Below are 24,325 nucleotides of genomic sequence, written 5' to 3' on the forward strand. Positions count from 1 at the left end.
TACCTTAACAAAATAAAAGCAACAAAATTATTGTCCAAATTTTTCAAAACACATAAGAAAATAGCTAATTTTAAGCACACCAATAATCTTTTTAAAGCAGTAGCATGTTTGGAAAGCAAGACCAAAATATAGTTGCCTTTAGTTGTCTTGTATTAACTCTAATTCTTGAACACTTGAACAAATTTGCATCAGGTTACTTTTCCTGTAACTCTTAAGGAAAACAGGAGAACAATGTATTACTCTTTCATATATTATGAAGAGAATTTTGGTAGGTTTTAAGTTTTTAAATTCCAGCACCCATTATTAGATTTAAAATATACTTAGAAAACCGGATAGTTGTTGTTATTAGACAGTTTCTCTGTTTCTCAATAGAGTAATTTTCTGTTAAATGAAAGCACAGTTGATCTCAATCTTACTATCACAGTACTTGCAGTAAATTCAGGAATAAATGAGGAGGAATTATTTCTCGAGCATAAACTTGAAATCCCTTGAGTGTGTAGTATTACCTATCTTAACTGTTTTTTTTTAAAGATCTAATACATGATCATAAGATAGGATTGTCTGATTTTTGTTCTAGGCTAGTAAAATTTTGCATGACACTAAATTTCTCTCTTAATGTGATCTATATGCATGCATGACGTGACAGTTATTTTGAACTTTGGAGCTTCTCATGTTTGAATTACTTGTATCCAGTTAAGGACTGACACTTCACTTAAACTATTGCTTTGATTTTTCTGTATAAAACTTTATTTTTTTTTTTTAACCCAGTTTGTTGCATTTAGAAATGCTGAGTGCTTGTCTTTGATTTATAGATATATCCTGTTCCTTTGAGATAAATCTATTGCACCAATTTATAATTACACGAATACCTGCAGTTATTTTTTAATGTGTAGCTGTTTAAAAGAACAGATTTCTCGTGCTTCTAGGAAGTTGTTAAAATACTGCTTCTGTGTATACAGTATGTATCTTTAAAACCATGCAGGACATTTTTGAATATATGTCAAGGAGAACTAAAGAGACTTTCGAAGTTGTTACTGGTGTGTAGGCATACAGCTGCCACAGTTACTCTGCAGAAAGATTTCCATGGCCTATAGTGGGTTTGGATCAGTTGCAGGAATACTACATGGTATGATATTTTTTCAGAGATTTTTGTTTTTCTCTTTAAGCTAGAGGATTCACAGTTCCTTTTTAATTAACAACCAAATATCAAATCCTTATTAGCAGAGATCAATTTTGTGGGTCTGTTATTGTGAAAGCAAAATTCTTAAGTTAAAAATACAACTAAGGCAAAAATTTAAGAAGTTGAAGTATTTTATATTTAGATAAAATCAAATATCAATATTGTTGTACTGGAATTTTTTTGTTTATGTCCTAATTGTCTTTCATTTTAGAGTATGTGAGCTTCTGCAAGGTGGAGCCATAATGAACAAATCTCACCAGCCTCATGAAGCCCATATTCCCTACCTCCTTCAACTCTTTATAGACTACAACTTATATGGAATGAATTTAATAAACCTGGCTGCTGTCAAATTCAGAAAGGCAAGGAGAAAAAGTAAGGTGTTGATTTCTTAAGACTGAATAATTGTTTTGAAGGCTAAAACCTACCATTTTGAACAAAATGTCACTAGCTGTCAGACTTTTGCCGTAGTTCGTGGCTGAATGGGTATCATGTGTTCTTTCCCTATCTTTCTGTGTCAGAACAAAGTCTGTGTGTAGCTTTATCATTTTTCCTTTATCTGCCTGTGTATTGGGATTGAGGAAGCATCTGCTTCCTGAAATGAGATCCTATATATCAAGAAACCTGTGTTCTGTCAGCAATGCGGCTGTGACCATTTTCACAAGATGATCACACCTCTTTTCAAATTAGAAGATTAAAAAGTTGTTATTTAGCTGAAGAACTTACATGAAATATAGCATACTAATACTGTTGCTTTAATTTTTGATGTTTGTTTTTGATCCCTATATCAATTATAATTCTTTTTTTTTTATTGTGGGTAGTGTCTTTACAAAATTATGGCTAATCATTAAGCTCTGCTGACAATTAATGCTTTTAATTAAAACGCTTGTGTTTGTACTAAGGTCATTTGCTCTAGGGTGAAATTTGAAATATAAATGTCTGAGCAAAGGAGGTATTTTAAATTTTCATTTAAAAAATTAGTTTGGCATTTTGAGTGCATACACTTACATAAAAATGAAGTTTGGCAAGAACATCCATAATGTTATCTAAATGCTTCAGTATAAAGGGGAGAATAACAGTGGGGAAAACCATAATGTCTTTGGTACTTCACATTTAGAAAAATAAGTATTGTTTGCTTAAATCATAATTGTTTCTACAGCTAAAGCAAGAGTGGAAAAGAATAGTAAAGTATCTTTCTGTAAAAGCAGCAAGTAAGAATCGTGCTGACTTTAATTTTTTCCCATTATTTTTATGTATATATATTTAGACAGCAATAGATCAGTGCATGGGGTTTCATAACTGACTCTCATCTAAAGAAAAATACTCTTTTCATACTCAACAATAGGCCACACTTTTTGTTGGTGTCAAAACTGTAGGAAGACAAAAGCTCAGCCACAGACAGAACATCTTCAGGATCTTCAGTACTGAGGAAGTATAGTCAGGTATCTTTTGCCTTCCAAACATCCAAAGCGGCCTTCTGGAGACATGCGATGTGATTGTATTGAATAGTCGCTCCCACTTTTTCCGTAGCTCTTTTCCCTCTGTCTGTCAGATGATAGATGAAAGACATAAGCTATTTATATTCTCCTTCATCATTTATTTAAGAGAGAGACCTAGGTCTTGAATGGGAAGAGGAGGGTGAAAGAGGAGCATGGGCTGAGACCACTGGACTTTAACTATCCTCTTAGGAGAAAAACCAGTAGGATAAAAGCAAGAAAATGACAGACTACCTTGTCCTGACTTGATCAGATAATAGCAGCAGTGCTCCAAGCAAGTATCATACTGCTTTGAGCGGCTCCACATCACACACATCTAAGTAGACTGCCTCAGTCTGTTGCAGTCCCTAGGCACAGGATCACTATCTACTACTGGTAGCACAGCAGCTGAGCAACAAATGGTTTGTCCCTCGTACAACCTTACAGAGGCAATGCTGTCAAGAGGCCAGTCCTTGCACAGCAGCCCTGAGAAGTGCCATCCTTTTAAGCTCAGACCTGTTGGAGTGGTGTCGAAGGCACAGCCTCTGCTTATGACTGACACACCTCTCTGATCCACAGCTTCTGTGTCTTGGGGGTGTGCATTTATTTTAGTCAAGTGTAGTTTGTGCCGTGCAGGCCAGGCTGAACATTGTTTCTTAGATGGCAGTGAAAGCCTTTGCCTAAAGATGTGCAGCAAACACTTACTTTTCTTCTCTTGCAGATGATGATACAAAAATCGGTCTGGCAAAGAATAGAAAAGTCAGTAATAGATCTGTTCCTAAGTCTAAGTAAGCAGCCTCAGGAGCCTGTTTCCAGTGGTATTTTTCTCATTGAGATAATTAGACTGTTTTGAAGGCTGAGAGAGGTCAGCAGGCAAATTTGTAGTAGCAGGAATACTCTGCCTTCATCAGCCAGTATCCAGAAGATGCAGGAGTTCTTTTTTTCAAGTTCTTCTCCTTACGGGTAGTGAGGAAGAAGGCAGCAAATTCATTCATGCACCACGTGCCACTAAAACTATTACAAAACTTTTATTTTCAGTAGTTGATTCTTCTTCTGTAATATGACTCTGAAAGACCTTGATGTGTCACCGCTACTGTCTTTAAAGATCTTCATGTCAAGAAAAGGGGAGTATTGAGTGTCCTTAAATCTCTATCCCTATGAATAACTTTACTGAAGAAACAAACTGATCCAGGAATTTGAGCCTTGATTTTTAGAAGTATTTGCAAGTAGGGTTCATAGGGGGTAATGCACTGAAACTGCTCTGGTGTGGTATTTGAAATGCATATGATTTTTGAAAATAATATTGTATATTTTACCAGTTGACCTATAATCTTGCATAGCTGCTGTGATGTATTTTCCTTTAAAATACACATCTATTCAGTCCCATTTCGTCAACTCATAATAATCAAGTTGCAGATGAAAAATAACGGGAGATGTTGCCATACATAGTCAGCTTGCATTTTAATATGGAGAATTAGCTGATATGCCACACAGTAAAAACATGGCTGTGTTTCTTCCTGGACCAGCTCTGCCCAGGGGCAAGTCATCACTTTCGAACAGCACAGACACTAAGCTACGCTAGGTTTGAGCTGGGTCTGTGCAAACAGGATCAGATTTTTTGTGTTGTCTTTCTGGAATCACCTGCTTAGGCATTGTAGTGCATAGACCATCTTACTGCAAAATGCGGCTGAACATGACCTAGCTCCTGCATAGATACAAGCATACGTTTTCACCACACTTGAGTGCCACAATTCCAGTGTGAGTTTAGTGTCTGTGTGCCATGTCAGTGCACTTAGGAGTCTGATGTAGGGGCAGGGTTTGCAGGAACTAGTCTGGGTGCAGTAGGGTTGGTCTGGAACGTATTTAATTAAGCCTGCTAGATTTCATTTCCTTGTATTCATAGCTTCTAAGGCACTTTTGGCATGGTGTTTTCCAGTTGCTTCTGTAGTAACTATATTATTCAGGGCTTTTTGCTACATGAGATATCCCTATCCCTGCTGTTCCAAGTAATGGAATTCACATTGGCAAGACTGTTATGAAATGTACTTTAAAATTATAGAATAAAAATACATATTCTAATAAATATTTCTTTGTTGAAGGCCTCTGACATTTGAATTGTTCAATTAGTGTATCTTTAACAAATGCAAAAGTGTTTGCTATTGCTGAAAGATAAATTTAATACAAAAAAACCTGCTAGTGTGTGACGCCAACATAGCTGAGAAAATTCAAGGGTCAAGCTGGTCTTTCACATAGAAGTGGGAGACTGAGTAATTTTCAAGGTCTTCTCCCATTCCACCTCCCCCCAACTCCATTCCTGGGCTTTTTTCTTTCTTTTCCCACATACTGTGTATATTGTCTTTCCTTCCAGTGAAGAGTGAAGGTTCAGGAGGAGACCACAAGGAAGGTAGTAAATCTTCAGAGGGGACTTCTCCAGCATGACTTCCAAGCGCACTTCCTTACACTGAGACCTCCGAGCAAACTTACATGGTGTTTTCTTTATTTGTAGGTCAGACAACATCTGCCTTCATTGCAGGTTTCCACTTACTGCTACCGCCACTGCATCTGGAATATATTGTGTATTCTCTTTCAGCTTACAGATATGAAAGAGAAAAAGTGTGAACTAGAATTCAGTGTTTTCTTTGGCTTCTAATTTGCATTGGGATCTGACCTGAGGACCCAGACACTTGGGAATTCTGAAGTTTACATCAGACTGCATGATTTACTTTGAAACTCGTGCAAATAGGAAAAGATTGAATTTAGGTTAAGATATGACTAGAACACTGCAAATGTAATTCTAATAATGTCAGTCTGTTGAGAATACATTTTTCTTTTTATATGTATCTACATGTTAGAAAGAAAGTTAAATCATTTAAATGATAGCATAGTTACTTTTTGAAGATGATATCATGCAGTGCTACTTATTCTTTAGGAGCATTTGGACTGGTAGTATTAAATAATAAATGCAGTTATAGAATTATGTGTGTAAAAATATTGGTGCATAAATGAATTAATTTCTCATACTTTTTTCTTTCTAGGTGATACATCAGGTGTAAGTAAACGTCATAGAATTCATTTGCCAGAAAATTCAAACAGCGCATCTTTCATTGAATGGGAAGAAGATGAAATACCAAGGTCAGCATGACAAATTTTTTTAGTATGCTGTATTTTCTTATATACGTCAACTTGTATATATTATAGGGTTCCAGTCTCTTTTTTTTTTTGACTGTATAAAACATATAAGGGTCCTTTAAATAAAAGTGCTTATGTGACACAAACAATCGTTATTTAGTTTCTTTGTATAGTTTTGGTCACCTAACACTTTCTGGTATATGGCTGTAAAAGTCTAACTGGGAGACAACTAGAGGAATATATGTGGCAAATTCAACTTTCTGGTTTTGGAAGATATGGTTCTAGATAATGACTTCTGAAAAGCTAAGCAAGTTTAATAATGGTAGAGAATACTTACACACCAGTTCACAGGTTCTGTTTTTGTAATCACCCTTAACTAACATGCATAGTGTGCTGTCAGAGTATTCCAACTTGTCCATTTCAAATAGTAGCTACATAAGAATCTCAACTTAGAATTTTCATGTCCGTCTCCCATGCTCTTCCTTTTTTCTAGACATTTTCTAGTCTACAGCTTGTAATTTGTAATAGCTTCACTTCTATAAGAGGAATATATCTGGGGTGTTGGGGTTTGGGGGGCTGAGGGGGGGGCGAGAAACAGACAGGATCAGGTGCTACCTTGATTTGTATTTTTTACCCATAACAAGTTCATTCTTTAAGCTACTTTCTAATGTTTGACAGGTCCTGTAAATACTCTGTTATCTAGTAGTCTTCTCAGTCTTTGGGTACTTCTTGTCATTCTTCTCTGAATAGCTTATCAGGCTCAGTATGCCATGCTGCTTGCTAGCATTACGTACTGGGAGCATTCACTTCCCCAGTAGAAAGTAAGTGCCTTAAACCGTACTTCAGATTTTTCTAGTGTGCAAAAACTTCAGCTTATGCAAGGAAGCATCTGTTTTTCTGATTCTACTACTCTTAACTTTGGGGAGGTTTTGAAACAACATTCATCTGATGGTTGTCTTCTGATTTTACTTGTGATCAATTCATATCCAGTTTTTCTTGGGCTATTTCTTCTCCTCTTTGGCTTCATATTTCGTTCATAGTCCATTTCAACCTTTATTTGGCTCGCCTATGTAAGCCAAGTTACTTAACCTTTGAGGGCTTGGATCGTAAGTTAGACCAGGATTATCTCATGTTACTTTTCACAGATCTGGGGAAGGCAGATAAAAAGAAAGCAAGGTAGCACTTCCTGACTGTCAAACCCAGAGAGCGATGAACCCAGCACAGCAGGAGCCAAAGGTGTCTTCTCTGCAGGCAGTCATCCTCATGGCTGTATCCACAAGCCTTCTTTCCTCTTCTGTCCACACTTTTGTGTATGCAGCCAGGGGTGCAACACCTCACTTGTGCCAGTCCTTCTCCAGCTCTCACACACATTCCAGCAGTAGGATGTTAGCAGTAATGGGGCAAATACCAAGCCTGTCCATTTTCTTAACATCTATTCTCTGTACTTTTGCCAGCAGGAATGTCTTTCTTAAATGTAAAGCCTGACTACTACATAGTATACCAAACAAATTCTCTCCAGTGCCGTATGCAATAATACTGGTAGTTCTCTCCCTGATATGCTTTACAGTCTCAATTACCATGTCACTTTGGCTTATGAACATTTTAGGATTTATTAGTACAAGATGTTTCTCCTCTTCCTTTTTTCCAAGTGATAATCTTACATTTGGAATTGCTTATAAGTTCATATAGGGTCTTGCATACCATTTTTAAATTTCATCCTGTTTCTATTATTATACTTCTAAGTTATCCTGGTTTTATTTTGTGATACTGTGATCTGGTTATTTATCCAGTATGTCTGCCTGCTTGCCTTATCAGCATATTTCATTATTACACTCCTACATTTCCTGCCAACAATATTAATGAGATATGAAGTAAATTCAGTCCCCGAAACTGGTCAATATTCAGTCCTACGAATTTTGTATCAACCCTCAGTCTTTTTTATATACCCAATAGGAATTTCACCTTTAGCCAGCTCTTAAAATGCTTTAATAATTTAGGAACTAATTTACATCTCCTCCAACTGAAATTGTTTCCCGTTTGATACTGTGTCACACGTTCCTTTGTCTAGAAAATGAATTATTTTATTAAAGGTGTTCTAGCATGGCTATCTCCTACATGCTGTAGGATGTGCAGGCCACTGCAAAGCAACAAACCCAAACTCCTTTCCGTTCCCTGATTTTACTCTCTTCTGTATCTACACAAAATTAATTGCCTGTTATAATTACTCCTGGATTATTTATGGGAGGCATCAACTTAAAACAGTGTTCTTGTAATCAAACCCATACTGCAGTTTGTCCCACTTTCAGATTACCTTTCAACTTTATTTCCTTTAAAATTCTGAAAATTTGCATCTAGGTTAGTTTAATGGACCTGTAATTGTCGCGATCAACCTTGCAGAGACTAAATCTGACCCAGATAGTATATGAGATATCTATCCAAAGAAACCTTTGTAACTGTTTCCTAAAATGATTGCGACTCAGATTTTTTCCGTACTGTTTTTATTCTTGCGGTCTACAGCATTACTTGATCGCTGTAAAGCTGCCCTTCTGCCTTTATTTCTGTCTTTCCTTAACAAAGTATATTCTGTATTCCAAACATCTGATTTCTCTGTATAGCTATATCAACAGCTGTATTGATTTCTAGTTTCATGTGCAATATCAGCACAGTCCCCTCACTTTATTATCCAGTCTTCTTGAGTTCAAGTTGAGATGTTTAACTGTTTCGTGAATTGTTCAGCAAAAAACTTTTACTTATTGTATTTCACCATTTGACTGCTATTTCCAGCAGCATTTGGAGTTTCTCCTATGTGTCAGTACCGAACTTCTCAGTCTTTGCTTGTTCTTTATATCGGATATGCAGATTTCATAAATCTTTCCCTACCTTTCGCCCGTACACTTAAGTTGTTAGTTTTTCTTTCAAGAAAAAGCAAAAGGTGAAAAGACAGTCAAATGTTGTTTAAGACCGCAAAATTTCTGGGGCTGCCTTGTATTTTTAGTGATTGTGATGTCTGTTTAGACTCATTATCCTTGGTTTTGTGTACATCAAGAATAAATTTTAGAGATAGTCCAATGTGTATCTGCCAAGTCCTTGCTGCAAGTGGCAGTTGAGAAGTTCTCTGGTTTAACCAAGCAGTGCCAGTGATTCGGCATTTCTTGACTTTGGAGTACAGTATACCAAGTGGTTGAAATCCAGTGCTGGATGCCTCCTAGGTAATACGCAAAATATTATTCAAAAGTTATGTATGTAACATTAGCAGCATTTTGAATGAGTAAATGCCAGCGGTGGTTCCTTATTTCAAAAAACATTTGAGAGCTATGCCAAAGTTTCTTGGTGACTGAACTCCCTCTTCAGTACTAGATAGCACCTTGCTACTCTGACACTTCTCCAGAACAGTATTTAACCCAGCCATGTCCTGTGTTGCTCCTGGCAAATCTCTAACTTGCCGCTATAATTAGCGTACTGTATTAAGCCAGGGACAGTTCTTTTCATCTAAGTCTAGAGTGATTCTGTTATGAAGTAGACAAATGTCCAAAGCCCAGGAATCCCTGATGTTGTAAATCTTTTAGGTATGCTATTTGCCGGTGTTAATCAGGCTGGAACCTACAAAGCCCACCTTAAAATAGGCAGTAGTCATTTGGACCTGGTAGTGCTATCCAACAGTTTTGACAAGTAGTTCTTCACATGCGACACCCTTATGTTATCTCTCAGGTAGCTGATAATAAATGATGAAACACTTCCATGAGTTCCAGTGAGAAAACTTTCTGGTAAACATCAGGCTTGGAATAATCTGCTGGTGAAGTCTACCACTTGGACATGATGTGTTAAAAGCAGAATGACTGGTAGAATGCTTTTGAGAAACACTTTGCTTTTTAAATCCTAGATTTGCTATTGAACGCTAGTTTATATGGAAATTGAGGGATTCTGAGAAATAACACTATTGCACAGTCTAGCAGTTATGTAATGTTAAAGATTTCTACTAGATTTGTGGCTGTCATAATTGCTTTTCTCGCTTGTCAGGATATACGTGTTTTTATTTAGCCATTTGATTCTTAATAAAATGTGCTCATTATTCAAGTCACTGGAACATCCTGCAAATAAAGACATTTGCACGTGGGTCAGGGCAATCCCAAGCACAAATACAGGCTGGGTGGAGAATGGATTGAGAGCAGCCCTGAGGAGAAGGACTTGAGGGTGTGGTTGAAGAGAAGCTCAACATGACCCAGCAATGTGTGCTTGCAGCCCAGAAAGCCGACCGTATCCTGGGCTGCATCAAAAGAAGCATGACCAACAGGTTGAGGGAGATGATTCTCCCCCTCCATTCTCATGAGACCCCACCTGGAGTACTGCGTCCAGCTCTGGGGCCCCCAACATAAGAAGGACATGGACCTGTTGGATTGAGTCCAGAGGAGGGCCACGAAGATGATCAGAGGGCTGGAGCACCTCTCCTATGAGGACAGGCTGAGAGAGTTGGGGTTGTTCAGCCTGGAGAAGAGCAGGCTCCAGGGAGACCTTCTAGCAGCCTTCCAGTACCTGAAGGGGGCCTACAGGAAAGCTGGAGAGGCACTTCTTACAAGGGCATGTAGTGATGGGACAGGGGGTAATGGCTTTGAACTGAAAGAGGGTAGATTGAGATTAGCTATAAGGAAGAAATTCTTCACCATGAGGGTGGTGAGGCCCTGGAACAGGTTGCCCAGAGAAGCTGTGGATGCCCCAACCCTGGCAGTGTTCAAGGCTGGGTTGGACAGGGCTTTGAGCAACCTGGTCTAGTGGAAGATGTCCCTGCCCATGACGATCTTTAAGGTCCCTTCCAACCCAAACCATTCTATGGTTCTATGATTTTTTTTTTTTCTTCCATGAACAGAATATGGAAAATTATGTCAAAGTTTGAGTCCTTATCAGTGTAGTTGAGTGACACCTTTCAGATTCTCTGTGGGGTTAATTTTTTATCTACTATCCTCAGTTTGACATTATAAATACCTGAGATGTAGTCATCGCAGAACCTGTTTCCCTAGGCTGTCATTAATGTTGGTGAATTAAGATACTGACCTTGATGTCCATTTTTCAAGGTTTTTTTAAGGGCTTTGATCTAGCTAACTGTATGTGGTGGGCACTTTTTAAATTGTGTGTCCACTGTTGCTTTAATTCATTGCCTCAGCATCTGAGGAACCAGACCTTGGTGCTTTCTTTGAGGACAGGTTTCATTCTACATTATTATTATTATGCCAGTGGATAGTGCCAGCAAACTTTTACTTTCTTCAAAAATGAAGACTGTTCTCAAAATAATTTATTTGGAGCTTTTTCTACAAAGGTATGATGGATTTGTGTTGCAGTTTTTCAGCACAGTGTGCAGGTATAAAAGGTAGTTTTAAATGAATTGGTTTGAGTATCTCAAGTAGCCTAGCCATGGCAGCTCAGTGTTGTGCAACCCTGATTTATCTTACCTCTTAGGAGAGTAAACTTTTGTTCTCTTGCAGCTAGGTTGCTTCCATTCCTGTGCCACCTCAGTTAACCCTGCCTTTCATATATCTGTGTTACAAGTTGTACCTTGTGAATAATCCTGTCTGCATTCTCTTTTACAAAATGAAACCTAGATGCTATGAAAAGCTTTGGCTGGGACTTGTTAAGTCTTCTTTTCTAACCTTGTTCTAATACAGATATTCTCAAACCGTGGGTTTGACATTACATGAAATGATCTTTCTCTTTGCAAAAATGATGCATGTGATGTGAGGCAGGTGGTTAGTCCGTTGTATAGGGCAATCTGTGTCAAACAGACCACTTCTGAGTATCTTCCAAGGCATAACAACTGCTAATGACCTGAAGTAGTTCATATTTTCAACTAACTACAGCTAGGAGACTGGACATATTCCGACTTCTTCATACTGTCTTCTCACCTGCTAATTGCAGCACTGTCGCTGCTGAGGAAATGTGGCTTGATCTCGGAGAGTGGAAGATACAATTGCTTCATGTATTTTCCTGATGTGTTGTGCATGTTTGTTTCAAGTGAGCAAAACCAGCAAACCTAACAGCTGACCAAGCTGTTGAGTACTCAGATCAAATAGTTCTCAAATAAGCATGTAATTGTGTTAAATAACTGTACTGCTGGACAGTTTGTACTCCTCTTTGGAGTCTGCAGTTTTGACTGCCGGCCCTGTCTTAATCCTGAAAACGTTAATGAGAATTATGATGATGAATCCTAAATTTGTTTCAGAAAAGGGCTCTTGTTAGCTCAGTGTTTTTAATTTGAATAATATGCCATGTTAATTGGAATACTGTAGTTTTTGACAGGAAGACTCCTTATCTGTTTGATTTAGAGCTTGGACAAAATGAGCTTTTCTGCTTCTAGTCACCCAAATCATTCAAATCTTGGTGAGTCGCAGACAAAGAACATGCTTCAAATTAGTAGTATTATGGAAAAAGACTTAAACTGGTAGTTGTGCCCATAACTTGGTTTGAATACAGCAATGTTGAATTTAGTGGTTTTTTTATAGGATAAATCCATATTAGAATCTCTAAATAAATAAAAAATCTGATTATTTGGAAAGCTCTTGGCCAATTCTGTCTGTGATGTTGATCAGTTCTCAAGACAAATCACTGGTCACACTCTTGATGGGGTTGTGGAAAAACGAGACATGTTTTTTTGACAAAATGTCCTAACTAGTTAAAGGGAAAAGAATAGAAAGCTGTCTTTTTGTCAGAGGAAAGGCAAATGTTTCGGTTAATGGTTTTAGTCATCAAGCAAACCCTTCAGTAACAGGTTACTAACACTAAAAATATTTTTTGTCTTAAACTTTTCAAGAATTTTCTTTCTTTCTCTCTCTTTTTTTGAGATTGGACTCTTTTTAAAGAGGAAATTATTGGAAGCAGAAAGCTCAGAGCTTTGCTGTTGTATCTACCAGACAAGTCAAAGGCAGATCTTGACCTGATTTCTGGTCACGTACATGTGTGTCATTTAGCAAAGGAAAGCATTAAAATCAGAAACTCTTCTGATATCAATGACCATTGTGTATTGTGGTCCATTTTCACTTGTTCCCAGAAGTGCTTTGATTTCATGAAGGAGGCAGACAGAATTTTTGCAGCCTCCTCCCTCATTTTTGTTTCCCAGTGATCTTGCGGTTCTTTCTTACTATGTGATCAAAATACAAGTTTCAGCTTGCCTGCAGTTCCTCTCGCCTGCCGTGCAGGCAGGCTCTGTTTGAATTCTTTGATGAATACGAGCACCCAAAGTGCATGACATGAAAAGCATGCATTTTGATGATATTATGGTCTTGTTTCTCAGCTGATGGCACGACTGGGAAGGGAGGGAAGTGATGGCAATGGATTGTCCTTAAAGTGTGCATTAGGGCACGGGTAGTCTACTTCTGCTAAAAGGCTGAGCTGCTTTGGTTTAGGACTTCTATGATCTGTTCTCTTAATTCTCACAATAACTCTGAAACAGTACTGCTGACTTGGGAGGGATTAGTAATCATATATTAATGCATAGCATCTTACAGTTGTTAATGAATTCTACATGATAAGTGCTTCACAACTTCTGACAGACTACTTTTGGATGTTTCAAATAAAGAAATATCCTGCTCTGCCTTCTTTTGCTGTAACTGAGTGAAACATACATTTAGATACAGAGTGAAAAATACATTTACTGTATTAATGCAGCCACAAAATGTGACATCACAAAATTTAAAAGTATGGCTGCCAGGAAGTTATTCTAGAAACTTTGTTTTCTCTGCTTTTAAACTATATGCTTTCAAAACGTGAAGTTTCAGGCAATGTCTGCAATTGACTTTCAGGATGCCTATTCCTTTTTTCTTATCCCTCACTCCATTAAAAATCCGATTGCTGAGATTTCTGTTTTGTTTCTTAGTTTCATATTATGTATAACACAAGATTTTGCTTTCCAATAAAAGTTCCACTATTATAATGTGATACAGGAGGAGAGCAAAGATGATTCTTGAAAGCTGAGTCTGCTGTAGAGGGGTTGAGGTTATCACAGTAAACCATATCAGCCTTACATTGGGGAATATTTCTTTCTTACCCCAGAAGTGAAGTTACGCATCAGCTGAGCAATTGAACTAGTAATACAAATTGAACTTTGTATTACTGTGATATATAGAAAGAGTCAATGACCAAATAACTAGATCACTTTTCAGTCCTATCTGTCTTTTCCCTTGTAAGTGCCAGTAAATAGATATTCTATGACTGGTTTATTTTCTGCTTACATTTCTAACACTGTTTATTTCTATCTTGTCCAGTTCTTTGCCTAAACAGTTAGGCTAACAAGCTGTAAGTCTACCAGGGTTTTTTATCTCCACTGGAGATTTAGAGGGAAAAAAAAAAAAAAAAAAAAAAAGGTGAACTTCTTCAGAACTTCACTTTTTTATGGTTAAAAATAATTTTCTGATTTCCTTGTAAGGTCTCAGTGTTCTCTCTAACAATGCAGGAAGCTATTTCTGCATTATGGAAAATGCAGTTGATATTTCAATTGACTGATGTTATTTCTTCATAGGTGGACAAATAGATACAGGCATAATAAAGTAGTTGTAGGCTAACAATTTTACAAAGCAAAGTATTGGTTTTCCAGTTCATACACTGGAAATAATAAATAATTCTTGCTAATTCTTGTGGACCTAATAAATAATTCTTGCTTTTGTAATCACAATCACATGGGTTTGGTGTCTTAAACTAAGTCATATGGTACATTAATACACTTCAGAAATATTGTATCCGTTCTACTGACAGAACTGGGCAGCAGTCAATAAAAGCTCAGGTTGTGTTATCCCTTCAGATAAGTAGCCCTCTTAATTTGTTGTGTTGTATGTGTGTTTCCACCCCGGCCCCACCCTCGCCTTTCTTCTTTTGAAGGTAATATCTCAGCCTTTGCCCTCTGGGCAGTAGGACCTCACTTTGTGGAGGAAAGGGTTGTTCTTTTGCGAGAAGCAAGGAAAGCTGAGGGCCAGGAGGAAGTGAAATGGGAGAAATGTTGCACCTATTTAGAAGTACTCCTTTGTTCTGTACTTCACTTACAGCGTAGACTCTTTACATGTGCTGAGTATCTCAGGAGTTCTGGTGTGATGGTAAAGCGGTAGACCACTGAAGCTGCCATGAACGCAGCCCTTTACCTTCTGTTTGGGTTCAGGATGTTTAAACCAGTTTAATTGCTGCAGTACATTTGAGAAAACCTCTTGGTCTTCTGCTGCTTCAAAGTCAGGAAAAATGTTTTAGAGCTTTCTTGCAGGAGGCATCCTAGCAGTTTTAATTAGCTCTCTACTGAGCAAATCTACACACTTTGCCCATGGATAACTCTCTTAAGGAAGAGCACATGTCTGAACTAGCTTCATTCCTAACTTCATGCAATCTGTACCATAGACCTCTGCAAAAGGAGTTTAGAAGTAAATATTTTTCTCTTCTAGAATATTACAGATTGGGAATGTGATGAAGGGGTCAGTTTTGTTTTTTTCTTGGCATGCTATCTTATCTCTTGGTAATAAATATGATGCCCTGAAGGCTTTCAGAAATTAAAAATATTTTTGTGGTTGAGTTCTCTGATGTTTTCTGAGAAGTCATTAGATTTTTTGCACTTACAACATAAGCGAAGCAGTTTAATTTTACATTTCTTTCAGATTTAATATTTCTAGATAGTTAAATACTTAATTTTTGGCGAAGGTGTTGGGGATATCCAGCTTTTAATTACAACATCTACCTCCTTGTGCTACAGTGGCTTCTATTCAAAGCTTATAGAGAGCATTGAAAATATTAATGAATTATATTCCATGCTGAGGTTTTTGAGGACCTGTGCATGTCAGGGAATGTAGGAATACACGTAGATGTTGTAAGTCACCAGTGAATTAACCTAGACAAAGAGTCCTAAACAACAGCATATTCTAACTGAAGAATAGCATATTTTAATCATGGGGAGCTTTGAGGGGATTTTCTGTGTTTCCCTAAAAATTTTGAAAAGGGTAAACAGGCTTCCACATAAACCTGGTAGAAGGTTTCTGTTTCTTAGCTTACTCCATGGACTCCGTAAAATTAGTTCGCTGACAGCAACAGGTGGAAGGCCGCTGACCTTAGCAGATCTGAAAAGACACAGTAGGAAGATGATCAGATCATTATACAACAAGCTTGGGTCTGTTTCTAGTATTTTAAGTCTTTACCAAGCCAGTTATGCTTAGTTCTGCTCTGCTCTGCTAATACCCTGTTGATATTCATCAGGCTACCCCTAAGCCCCCTAAATAAATAAGTCTGAAAAATAAAACATTTTTTGCTTCACTTCCCTTAGTTGGAAATGTTAAACCATTTTGCATTGCTCTGAACTGTGAATGAGAGAGGAAAATTCTTGCCGCTGTGTTTTCTGGGCACAAGATCATGCGAACGCAGATGGTCTTATTGGCTGAGAGTTCTACAGAACATGTAAACTTGTATTTGAGGAGGAGAACATTATTGTAATTGCTGCAGTATTTAGAGTTGTTTACCACTACTTTCTCTTTTCCCCGCAAAAGAAAAAGCTAATCACTGTAAGTTGAGAAATTTGTATCTTCATCTAATTAGTTTTGGATATGACTGTTAATTTAAGGACTTGCAGGTGACGATGAGAACTGGTAATTCTGTACACAGGTACTCACCCCCATTCCCCTGAAATATTTTAGATGTTAGTCCAGTTAGAAAACATAGATGATGCATGTTTCAAAATCAACATATTGATAAAATTAACCTGTGGTATTTATGTTGTCACAGCTCTTTAATGTTGAGAGGCGTTGAGCCACAGAGTACCTGTGAATTGGAGGTGGATGCAGTAGCTGCTGACATTTTAAATCAACTGGATATTGAAGGTGAAGTGTTAATAACTTTCCATGTAAAATGTTTTAGGACAGGAACTATATTGTCATCTTTAAAGGCTCAGCTTAGTTAAGCCACAATCCAGATTTCAGTGTTAGTGAATTGTTGATCTACAAATTTATAAAGTTTAAAAAAAAACCCAAAAATTGAATGAACTCTGGAAGAAAACAGGTTATAAGAATAGCCTATTGTCAGAGCAATAGAAAGATACTTTTGTTAATGCATAACAAGGTTTCAGACCTGTAAGGAGAGTAAGTGAAATATCAACATACAGCTATACATACATGAGCATACTTGGTGAGAAGACCAGCAAAAGCCAAAGATCTAGAAAACAAATAGGAGATCTAAAAACAAATAAAGTTACACCTTAACTTTTAAATAATACTGAATCCTAGAGTAAGGCAAGAATTGCAATTAAAAAAATAACAGGTTAGAATGACAAAAGAGAAGAAGAGTCTCAGAATCTAATTTGGGGAGAAGAATGCTTTTTGTCACATTAACAGACTTCCCTTCATGTATTATTGTGTATTTCAGCCCAGATTGGCAGGAACCCTGGTTTGCAAGCTATATGGGAAGATGAAAAGCAGCGACGGAGACAGAAATGTGAATCTTCTCAGGTTAAGCCACCTGAGTCACAAGGTAAAAAAACAAAACAAAACAAAAAATTTGTGCAGCAGTTTATCAAAACTGTGAATGAGAAGCAAGCAGGAGGCAGAATTTAAATTGCTATATCAAGGTTGAGGGCTTTTTAGATGTACTGCTGTTTCAGTTACAAGTTTACTGATTGCCCAGTATGTGTATTCCAGTTTTAAAAGCAAGATACCTAACCTTGCCTAAAAACATCTTGATTCAGTTAGCTGCAAAGCATTCTAGGCAGAACGAATGATAATGACAGTTAAGATTGCATGCTTTATGATGGAAAACATTTAAATGTTTAAATACTGACAAAATTAAATCTCTTATCCTGAAGTTTTCCATAGTAGTATATGCATAAGGGCAGTTCCTTCGAATTTCTGTGGAATCATAGCTAAGGTGATGTTAGATAGAAATTCTAAAAGGATGGACAAATCCCTATATTTTTATGTAAAATTCATTGCACAGGGAAGACGATGCTCTGCAAATTAATTGCATAATGAACAGAGCTATTCTCTGTAGAGCCTAGGCTGTGTTTCTTTTTAAAATACGAATAATATTTGGCAAGTAGGCCAGAGGATTGCAAGGAGAGAGTCAGGTTCCTGGCTGAGACAGACTGCTTTCTGACTGTGTTTTTTTTTCCTGTGTTTCTGTGTAATATTATTCAGGCTGCATAAACCAGACTTCTCAAAATGTTCACTGATTGTTCTTTTCCTGATGCTCACCTCTGGTGTAATTACAACATGATTTGTAAATGCTGTTGCAGTTGCAAATGAGATCAATGGAAGTATGTGAAGTATTTTAAAGTGTTTAAATACACTTGAAAAATCAGCCCTCAAATTTGGCACTTAAAATTAGCGGACACTTCCACTTTGAGCCATTTCCTAACAGAATTAGTAATTTTAGCTGCTCTCTGTGTTGAGAGGTCAAAGTAAAACCGAATAACAAATATTTCTTAAATTTTAAAGACCGTGGATTTATGCCAGCAACAGAGAGTGAAAAATTTTTTCAGAAGAGACTTAAAGAAATCCTCAAGCAAAATGACTTCTCTGTGTAAGTGTTTAGCCATTTGCCATAAAGTATAGTATTCTATGCAAACCTTAAATACGCATTTAAAAATTGGTTTTCAATTAACTAGAACGTTGTCAGGATCAGTGGACTACAGTAATGGATCAGAGGAGTTCTCTGCTGAGCTAACACTACATTCTGAGGTACTTTCTCCGGAAGCCTTTGCATGTACGCCAGCTAATATGGTAGAAGTGCATAAAGATAAAAAGATGAACAAAGGTGAGTATTTTTAATAGCATAATTGTTTGGGCATAAATATATGTCATGCTTTGGCTGTTTATACTATTAGCAGAAGTAAGCCAAGGAAGATCTGATTCTCAGTTATGAAAAAATGAAGAGTAGTTTTGCTTTTATTTTCATCATTGTTAGAGTAAGCTTTTTAAAAATTGCCATAGCAAATAATGGAAACATACTTGAATAGAAAAATCCATTTTAACGTGGTTTGCTTTCATAATGTATTGATGTCTGTAACTCCTTGAAGTTTTATTCTTTTGCTTTTTGTTTTTCTTCTAAAGAATCCAATAGGATGCATACTGATAAAGAAGAGGAAGCACTTATTAATGAAGAAGCCATTTTAAACATTGTGGAGAATAGTCAGAGCTTTCAGCCTTTGTCTCAAAGACTGAGTCAGACTACAGTTTTCAGTGAGTATGACTGGAATGTCTTTTCTTCCAGGCTATTTTATTGTTCCTCAGACTTTGTTGTGTTCATTTGCGTTACCAGTCATGAAAGAAATTAGTTTACCTCAGGGAGTTTGTCGAGCAGATTGGGACTTCACACACCCACACACACACCCCCCCTACCACCACCACCACCACTAAAAAAACACCTTTTATTTTCTAAAAATGTCACCAGGACAGTGTATTCGTAGAGGCTACTGTGCTTTACTGGTTCACTAAGCCTGTCTTCTTGCCAGGTCAGCTCAATGCAGTCTCTTACGGATATTGCTCTTCCTTATGCTCCTAGGGTTACAGAACTAAAACTATCAGAATAAAGAGGATTTTGACTGTCTATCCATGATATTCTTGCAGTTGCTGCATCTTTCTTACAGTTATGGTAGAGAACATGCTCATGGGCTATCTTCAGAAGCTCAGCTGCCTGGAGATACTGGGGGATAGTAGGCTGATAATGAGAGGCAAGTTGCAGCAGAGCATTTCCCAAAATTTATGACTACAAAAGAATGATTGAAGGCAAAGAAACAAGAAGTAAAACTTTAAAGAGGGGGAGGAAAACTATGACAGCAAACAAATGTGGATAGCATGAGGGGGAAACAACAATAAAATAAGACAACAAAGTAACTTGTCTGAAAAGGTACTTCAGGTAGAAATAGTTCAAATACTCTAGAGGAGATGACAAGCACGTAGTTCATGCTACCTCTATATACATTCATATGTAAGTATAAGGTATAATGTTAATGCACACTGAAGTTGATACTACAAGTGCAGAGGGGGGAAAAAAAAAGACCTGAAGCCCATAGCCTCCAGTGCTTTTAATACATATATGATGTGAATATGTGCATGGGCAACAATATATGTCTATAGGTAATACGATGTACAACAATATAGAATCTTTTCTTGTAAAGAATGGAGGAGCAGATGGAGTGAGTTTAAGAGTATTTTTCAGTGTTTTATTTTGCAGAAAGTAGGTAAGATTTTGGTTATGGAAGTTCTATAGGCAAGGATTTGGATTTATCAAGAGAACTTTAAGTAAAGAAGTTATGTGGGAGCTGGCAAACATGGGCATTGATTTATCTTTTTTGGAGTAAGAAGGTTGTGCTGAGAGGATGAGAAGTATAAAATAATATATAGGGTACGTCTTACGACTGTGCGTGTGAATTGCTTAACCAAATAGGAGTGCTGAAAGGGTCTCTTTTTTCCAGTGGCTAGGGAATCAAATGGAGATTTTATGACTCTCTCTTTCCTTTTTGTCCTTTTTTTTATTTTTCTTTTTTCCTTATCATGGGGCTGCTAATGTGGTGTCTTGTGTGACCATGAGTAACATGCTGCATCTTTGGGTCTCTTATGCTCTTTCATAGCATGGACTAGCCTTTACTATGCATTTGTAGAGTTGTAGTGTCACAGGAGCTGTGAGGCACACTACTGCTGCTGCTGTGGAGTACCCAACAAGGTTGATATTAATAGGAAGTAAAGGTTGGAGTTTAATGATGGATCTCACAAAGGGCAAAGGAGCCAAGAACAGAAAGTACAACTGAAAGTGGGTTAATTCAGAACTCTGGCAAAGGGGATGGTTTCCATTCTAAATATTTGCATGGTGTCTTGTGAAGCCTTTATAAAATATGGAAAATGCCTTCCTCACTGATGTTGAGACCTATTTTATATGATTCTCAGGATCATTGTAAATCATATGGTATTTCCTGAGGAAGGAAAGTAGAGATTGTAGTTCTTCAGCCAGAGGAGAAGGAGAGAGAAGTAACAAAGATGCCTGGTAGACTGGAGATCATAAGTTGGTTATGAGGTCAGATGAAAGGTAAGCAGGAGGAGAGTGAGAAAAAATTGTGGCTTGGAAGGACGTTTAAGAAATAAAAATAAAGAATGAGAAGGCAAGTGCATGAGTTAGTGTACGCTTGAGTCAAATAAAGGAAAATAAAAAGTAAAATTAAAGGGAGGAGTGAAATCAGATAAACTCTCAGTGTTTAGAGGAACCTAGGAAGAGAATAAATTATGGTGAAAAGAAAAGGGAGATGAAGTTAAGCATTGTAGTAAAGGACAGAAGGAAAGAAGAACTAGTTGGTCAAAATCATCATCACCTTTCATGAGATGCAGTGATTGAAAATGTTCCAAGTGATACAGAGAGAAGCGTCCAACAAAGTTAATGCAGCCGTTGAAATGGTGAGAGCAAGAGAAGGCAATGATGTTTCAGAAGCCGGCACTCATGCTGCAATAAAAGGGGAGAGTGGGGCTTTACTGAATATGAGGAGGTAATGGGAGAGAGAGAGAGGCGCTTCCACTAAATCTACTACAGTCAGAAGAGGAGAGCAGAAATAAGAAAAGAAGGTTGTCAAGATTCTAGATAAAGAGCTAGAAAAGATAACAAATCATAAAACTTGAAAAAATATGAAAAGAGCTTTGTTTCTGTAGCCTGCCTTGCTTTAGACAGTAACAAACTAGTAGATTTTAAAATGTTGAGGGCTTTTTTGGTTTTGTTTGTTTGGTTTGGGTTTTTACTGGTAGACTATAACTAGTCATTTATAAGTAGAACAAAATATAGATTCTACTTGTATGGGCTTTTTCTGCAGTGGACAGTAGTGCTGATGAGGCCATGATTGATCTGTTGGCTGGATTGGAGAATGATGGATATCAGATGGGACATCACAAAACACTCTCTCACCATCGTTCTGTTGGAAGCTGTCGAAATTCTCAGAACAGTGATGATGAAGAAAATGAGCCACAGTACGAGAAAGAAGAAATGGAACTTAGCTTGTTAATGTCCCAAAGGTGGGACAGTAGCATTGAAGAGCCTGGGCCAAAAAGAAGGTATATATGTGGTTTTCTTTTCTTAATGTGTTCTTTTCTGCCAGATCCATCCTCCCTCCCATCCTGTTTTCAAGTGTGCTGTGAGCCCAGTGAGCTGTAGAGAAGTCTCTGTTGACAGCATTAGAAAACTATGCAGATCTTGGGATAGAATGCAGTTGTTCAGATGATGCTTTGAATCATCAGTTTTATATGGAAATAAATATTAAATGTTTAGGTCTGGCTAGACCTAAGCTTCTGGTTTGCTGTTTGAGGAAAAATTGAGTAGGTTTTTTTTGTCCTACAAGTCCAAATACAAAAAAACTTCAGTTGTAACCTCCTTTTAAGGTCACACCTTGGATTTAGTACAAATGTTAAGGTATTTCTTGTACATCTTATGTGCCTGTAACTTTTACTGAAGTGAATATTTAAGAAGTATTCTTGTGAAGACTGACCCAGAAGCCTGAGAAAAACACCCATTTGTTTCCATGCTCAAAGCTTAAATCAAAACATGAATGTTGCTCAGTCTGCTGGACTGCTAAAGGTCAGCAGCTTGAATATTTTTAAGGCCAAGATTCTTGGAACACCTTCTCAGGTTGTAATGACCTTTTGTACAGCCTGCACTGACAGTCATTGAAAGAAGCTATATCCAGTTTCTCTTCAACCCTGCTTTGGGCAGACTTCCTGGTATTTATAATTCTATTTGAAAGATGAGAGACTTCACAGACATAACATTTTGATTTTTTTTTTTTACATCAGAAATCATAATTATACTATGATTCAGAGAGCAAGAGAGGCATAGAAATATTTAATCTTTTCTTTCCTGAAGACATACAGAAAAGTTGTAACGGAATCAGAAGTTAGATCATTAGTCTCCTAGTCCTAGAGATAATTGATCTCTAAAGCTACTTTTCCTATCTGAACTTTGATTGTCTTTGTTTTTTACCCTCACAGTAACCTGAAAAGTTGGAATTTCCATCTAAAACACTTAACTTTAATCTTCAGTTTAGTAGTAGTTTCTGTGTAAAACCAGCCTATATCTTGCAGAATTTATTAGCTCAGGCACAGCTCTGTATGGGCATGACTGTACTGAAGACAGGTAGGATACTGAAACAATTAACTGCTTTTATGCCATAAAGAATCCTAATCAGAAACTCATCAGACTTGATGAGCTGGCTCACAAATAACTCGCTTATATATGCCTACATCTTGATCCCAGACAGAAAGCACTATGGAGAATGTACATACCAGGTGCTTCCGCAGGGAGCCAACTCATGTTCAGAGGGAATTACAAGCTTTCCTTCAGTGTGATCTCTACAGAATTTGGACTGACTTCAGAAGAGAGCATGGGTATCTCCGCCCCCTGCATGATTCTGTTCATGCAGAAAAAGCTAGTTTGAGTCTGACAATGGATCCAACCTTATTCTGCTCAGGCTCATTCTATCTGTACTGCTTCCTAATGCATCCTACCATATCCATACTATCCCTTTTCTGTTATTGCATATTCACCAGTGTTCCATTATCTTAAAAAATACAGTGAGATAATGAGGAGTAGCAACACTCTATTGGCTGAATTAAATGGCTTGGGTTTGATTTGTGCTGACCTGGAGCAAAAAGCACATCAAGACCTGGACTGGTTCATGTATGGTGGTATCATGCTGTGTTACACAAATTTTTCTGGAATCTAAACTGGTGGGCTTGAATGCAGAGAGATCCAGGTTGTTATCTGCAGAAGTTGTGTCCAGCCAGACTGGGTTTACTAAAGTTGATAAAGATCTGCTTCATGCACAGGATTATAGCATAATTTGGGTTGGAAGAAACATGTAAATGCTATGTAGTCTGGTGCCCTGGTCAAAGCAGCTTTGGATAGATCAATTGCTCAGGGCCTTGTCTGGTCAAGGTCTGAGTATCTCCAGAGACAGAGATTGCACTGTTCCAGTGTTTGAACAATCTCATAATGAAGAATGTTTTCCGTGTACGTAACATTCCCTGAGGTAGTCCTGTGCCCATTGGCCTTTTTGTATCACCGCACACCTCTGAATCTGGTTTCATCTTTATACCCACTCATTGGATACTTGGCAAGTGCAATGAGATCTCATCTTAGTTTTTTCTGAAGGCTGAATAAATCCTGTTCCCTTAGCCTCTCCTTATACATCGTGTGCTCCGGCCCCCCAGTCACCCTGGTGCTCCTCAGCTGGATTTGCTCCAGTTTGTCAGTGTCTGTCTTGTAGAGGGATGCCCAAAACTGAGCACTGTACTCCAGATGCAGCCTCACAACTACACAAATTGGCTACAGTCTTGCAGTCACAGCCTAAGATGCAACTGGCCTTCTTTGCTACAAAGGCACACTGCACACTCTCAGGTTCAACTAGTTGTCCGCCAGGGCTTTTGTATCCTTTTCCACAAAGCCACTTCCTAGCCATCTCTCCCTGCCTGTAGCAGTGCATGGGATTATTTCATCCCATTTGTGGGACATTTGGATTTTCCTTTTTTGAAGTCCATGAGTTTCCTGTTAGCTCATTCCCCAGCCTATTGAGATCCCT

At 37.8% G+C, this 24,325-nt stretch overlaps 1 protein-coding gene across 1 annotated transcript in view; it reads left to right on the top strand.

Annotated features, from left to right (window-relative positions):
• The window catches only part of REV3L (REV3 like, DNA directed polymerase zeta catalytic subunit), a 125,154-nt gene that overhangs the window by 50,267 nt on the left and 50,562 nt on the right, over positions 1–24,325 (top strand). The window contains exons 4-11 of the mRNA XM_059827874.1: positions 1,392–1,552; positions 5,688–5,784; positions 16,510–16,604; positions 17,146–17,250; positions 18,213–18,297; positions 18,383–18,535; positions 18,838–18,956; positions 21,569–21,806. Of these exons, the coding sequence (XP_059683857.1) occupies positions 1,392–1,552; positions 5,688–5,784; positions 16,510–16,604; positions 17,146–17,250; positions 18,213–18,297; positions 18,383–18,535; positions 18,838–18,956; positions 21,569–21,806 (1,053 nt within the window). The remainder of the gene's footprint in view (positions 1–1,391; positions 1,553–5,687; positions 5,785–16,509; positions 16,605–17,145; positions 17,251–18,212; positions 18,298–18,382; positions 18,536–18,837; positions 18,957–21,568; positions 21,807–24,325) is intronic.

This window comes from Gavia stellata, chromosome 2 (assembly GCF_030936135.1).
Source record: "Gavia stellata isolate bGavSte3 chromosome 2, bGavSte3.hap2, whole genome shotgun sequence".
In the NCBI taxonomy this organism is placed as follows: Eukaryota; Metazoa; Chordata; class Aves; order Gaviiformes; family Gaviidae; genus Gavia; species Gavia stellata.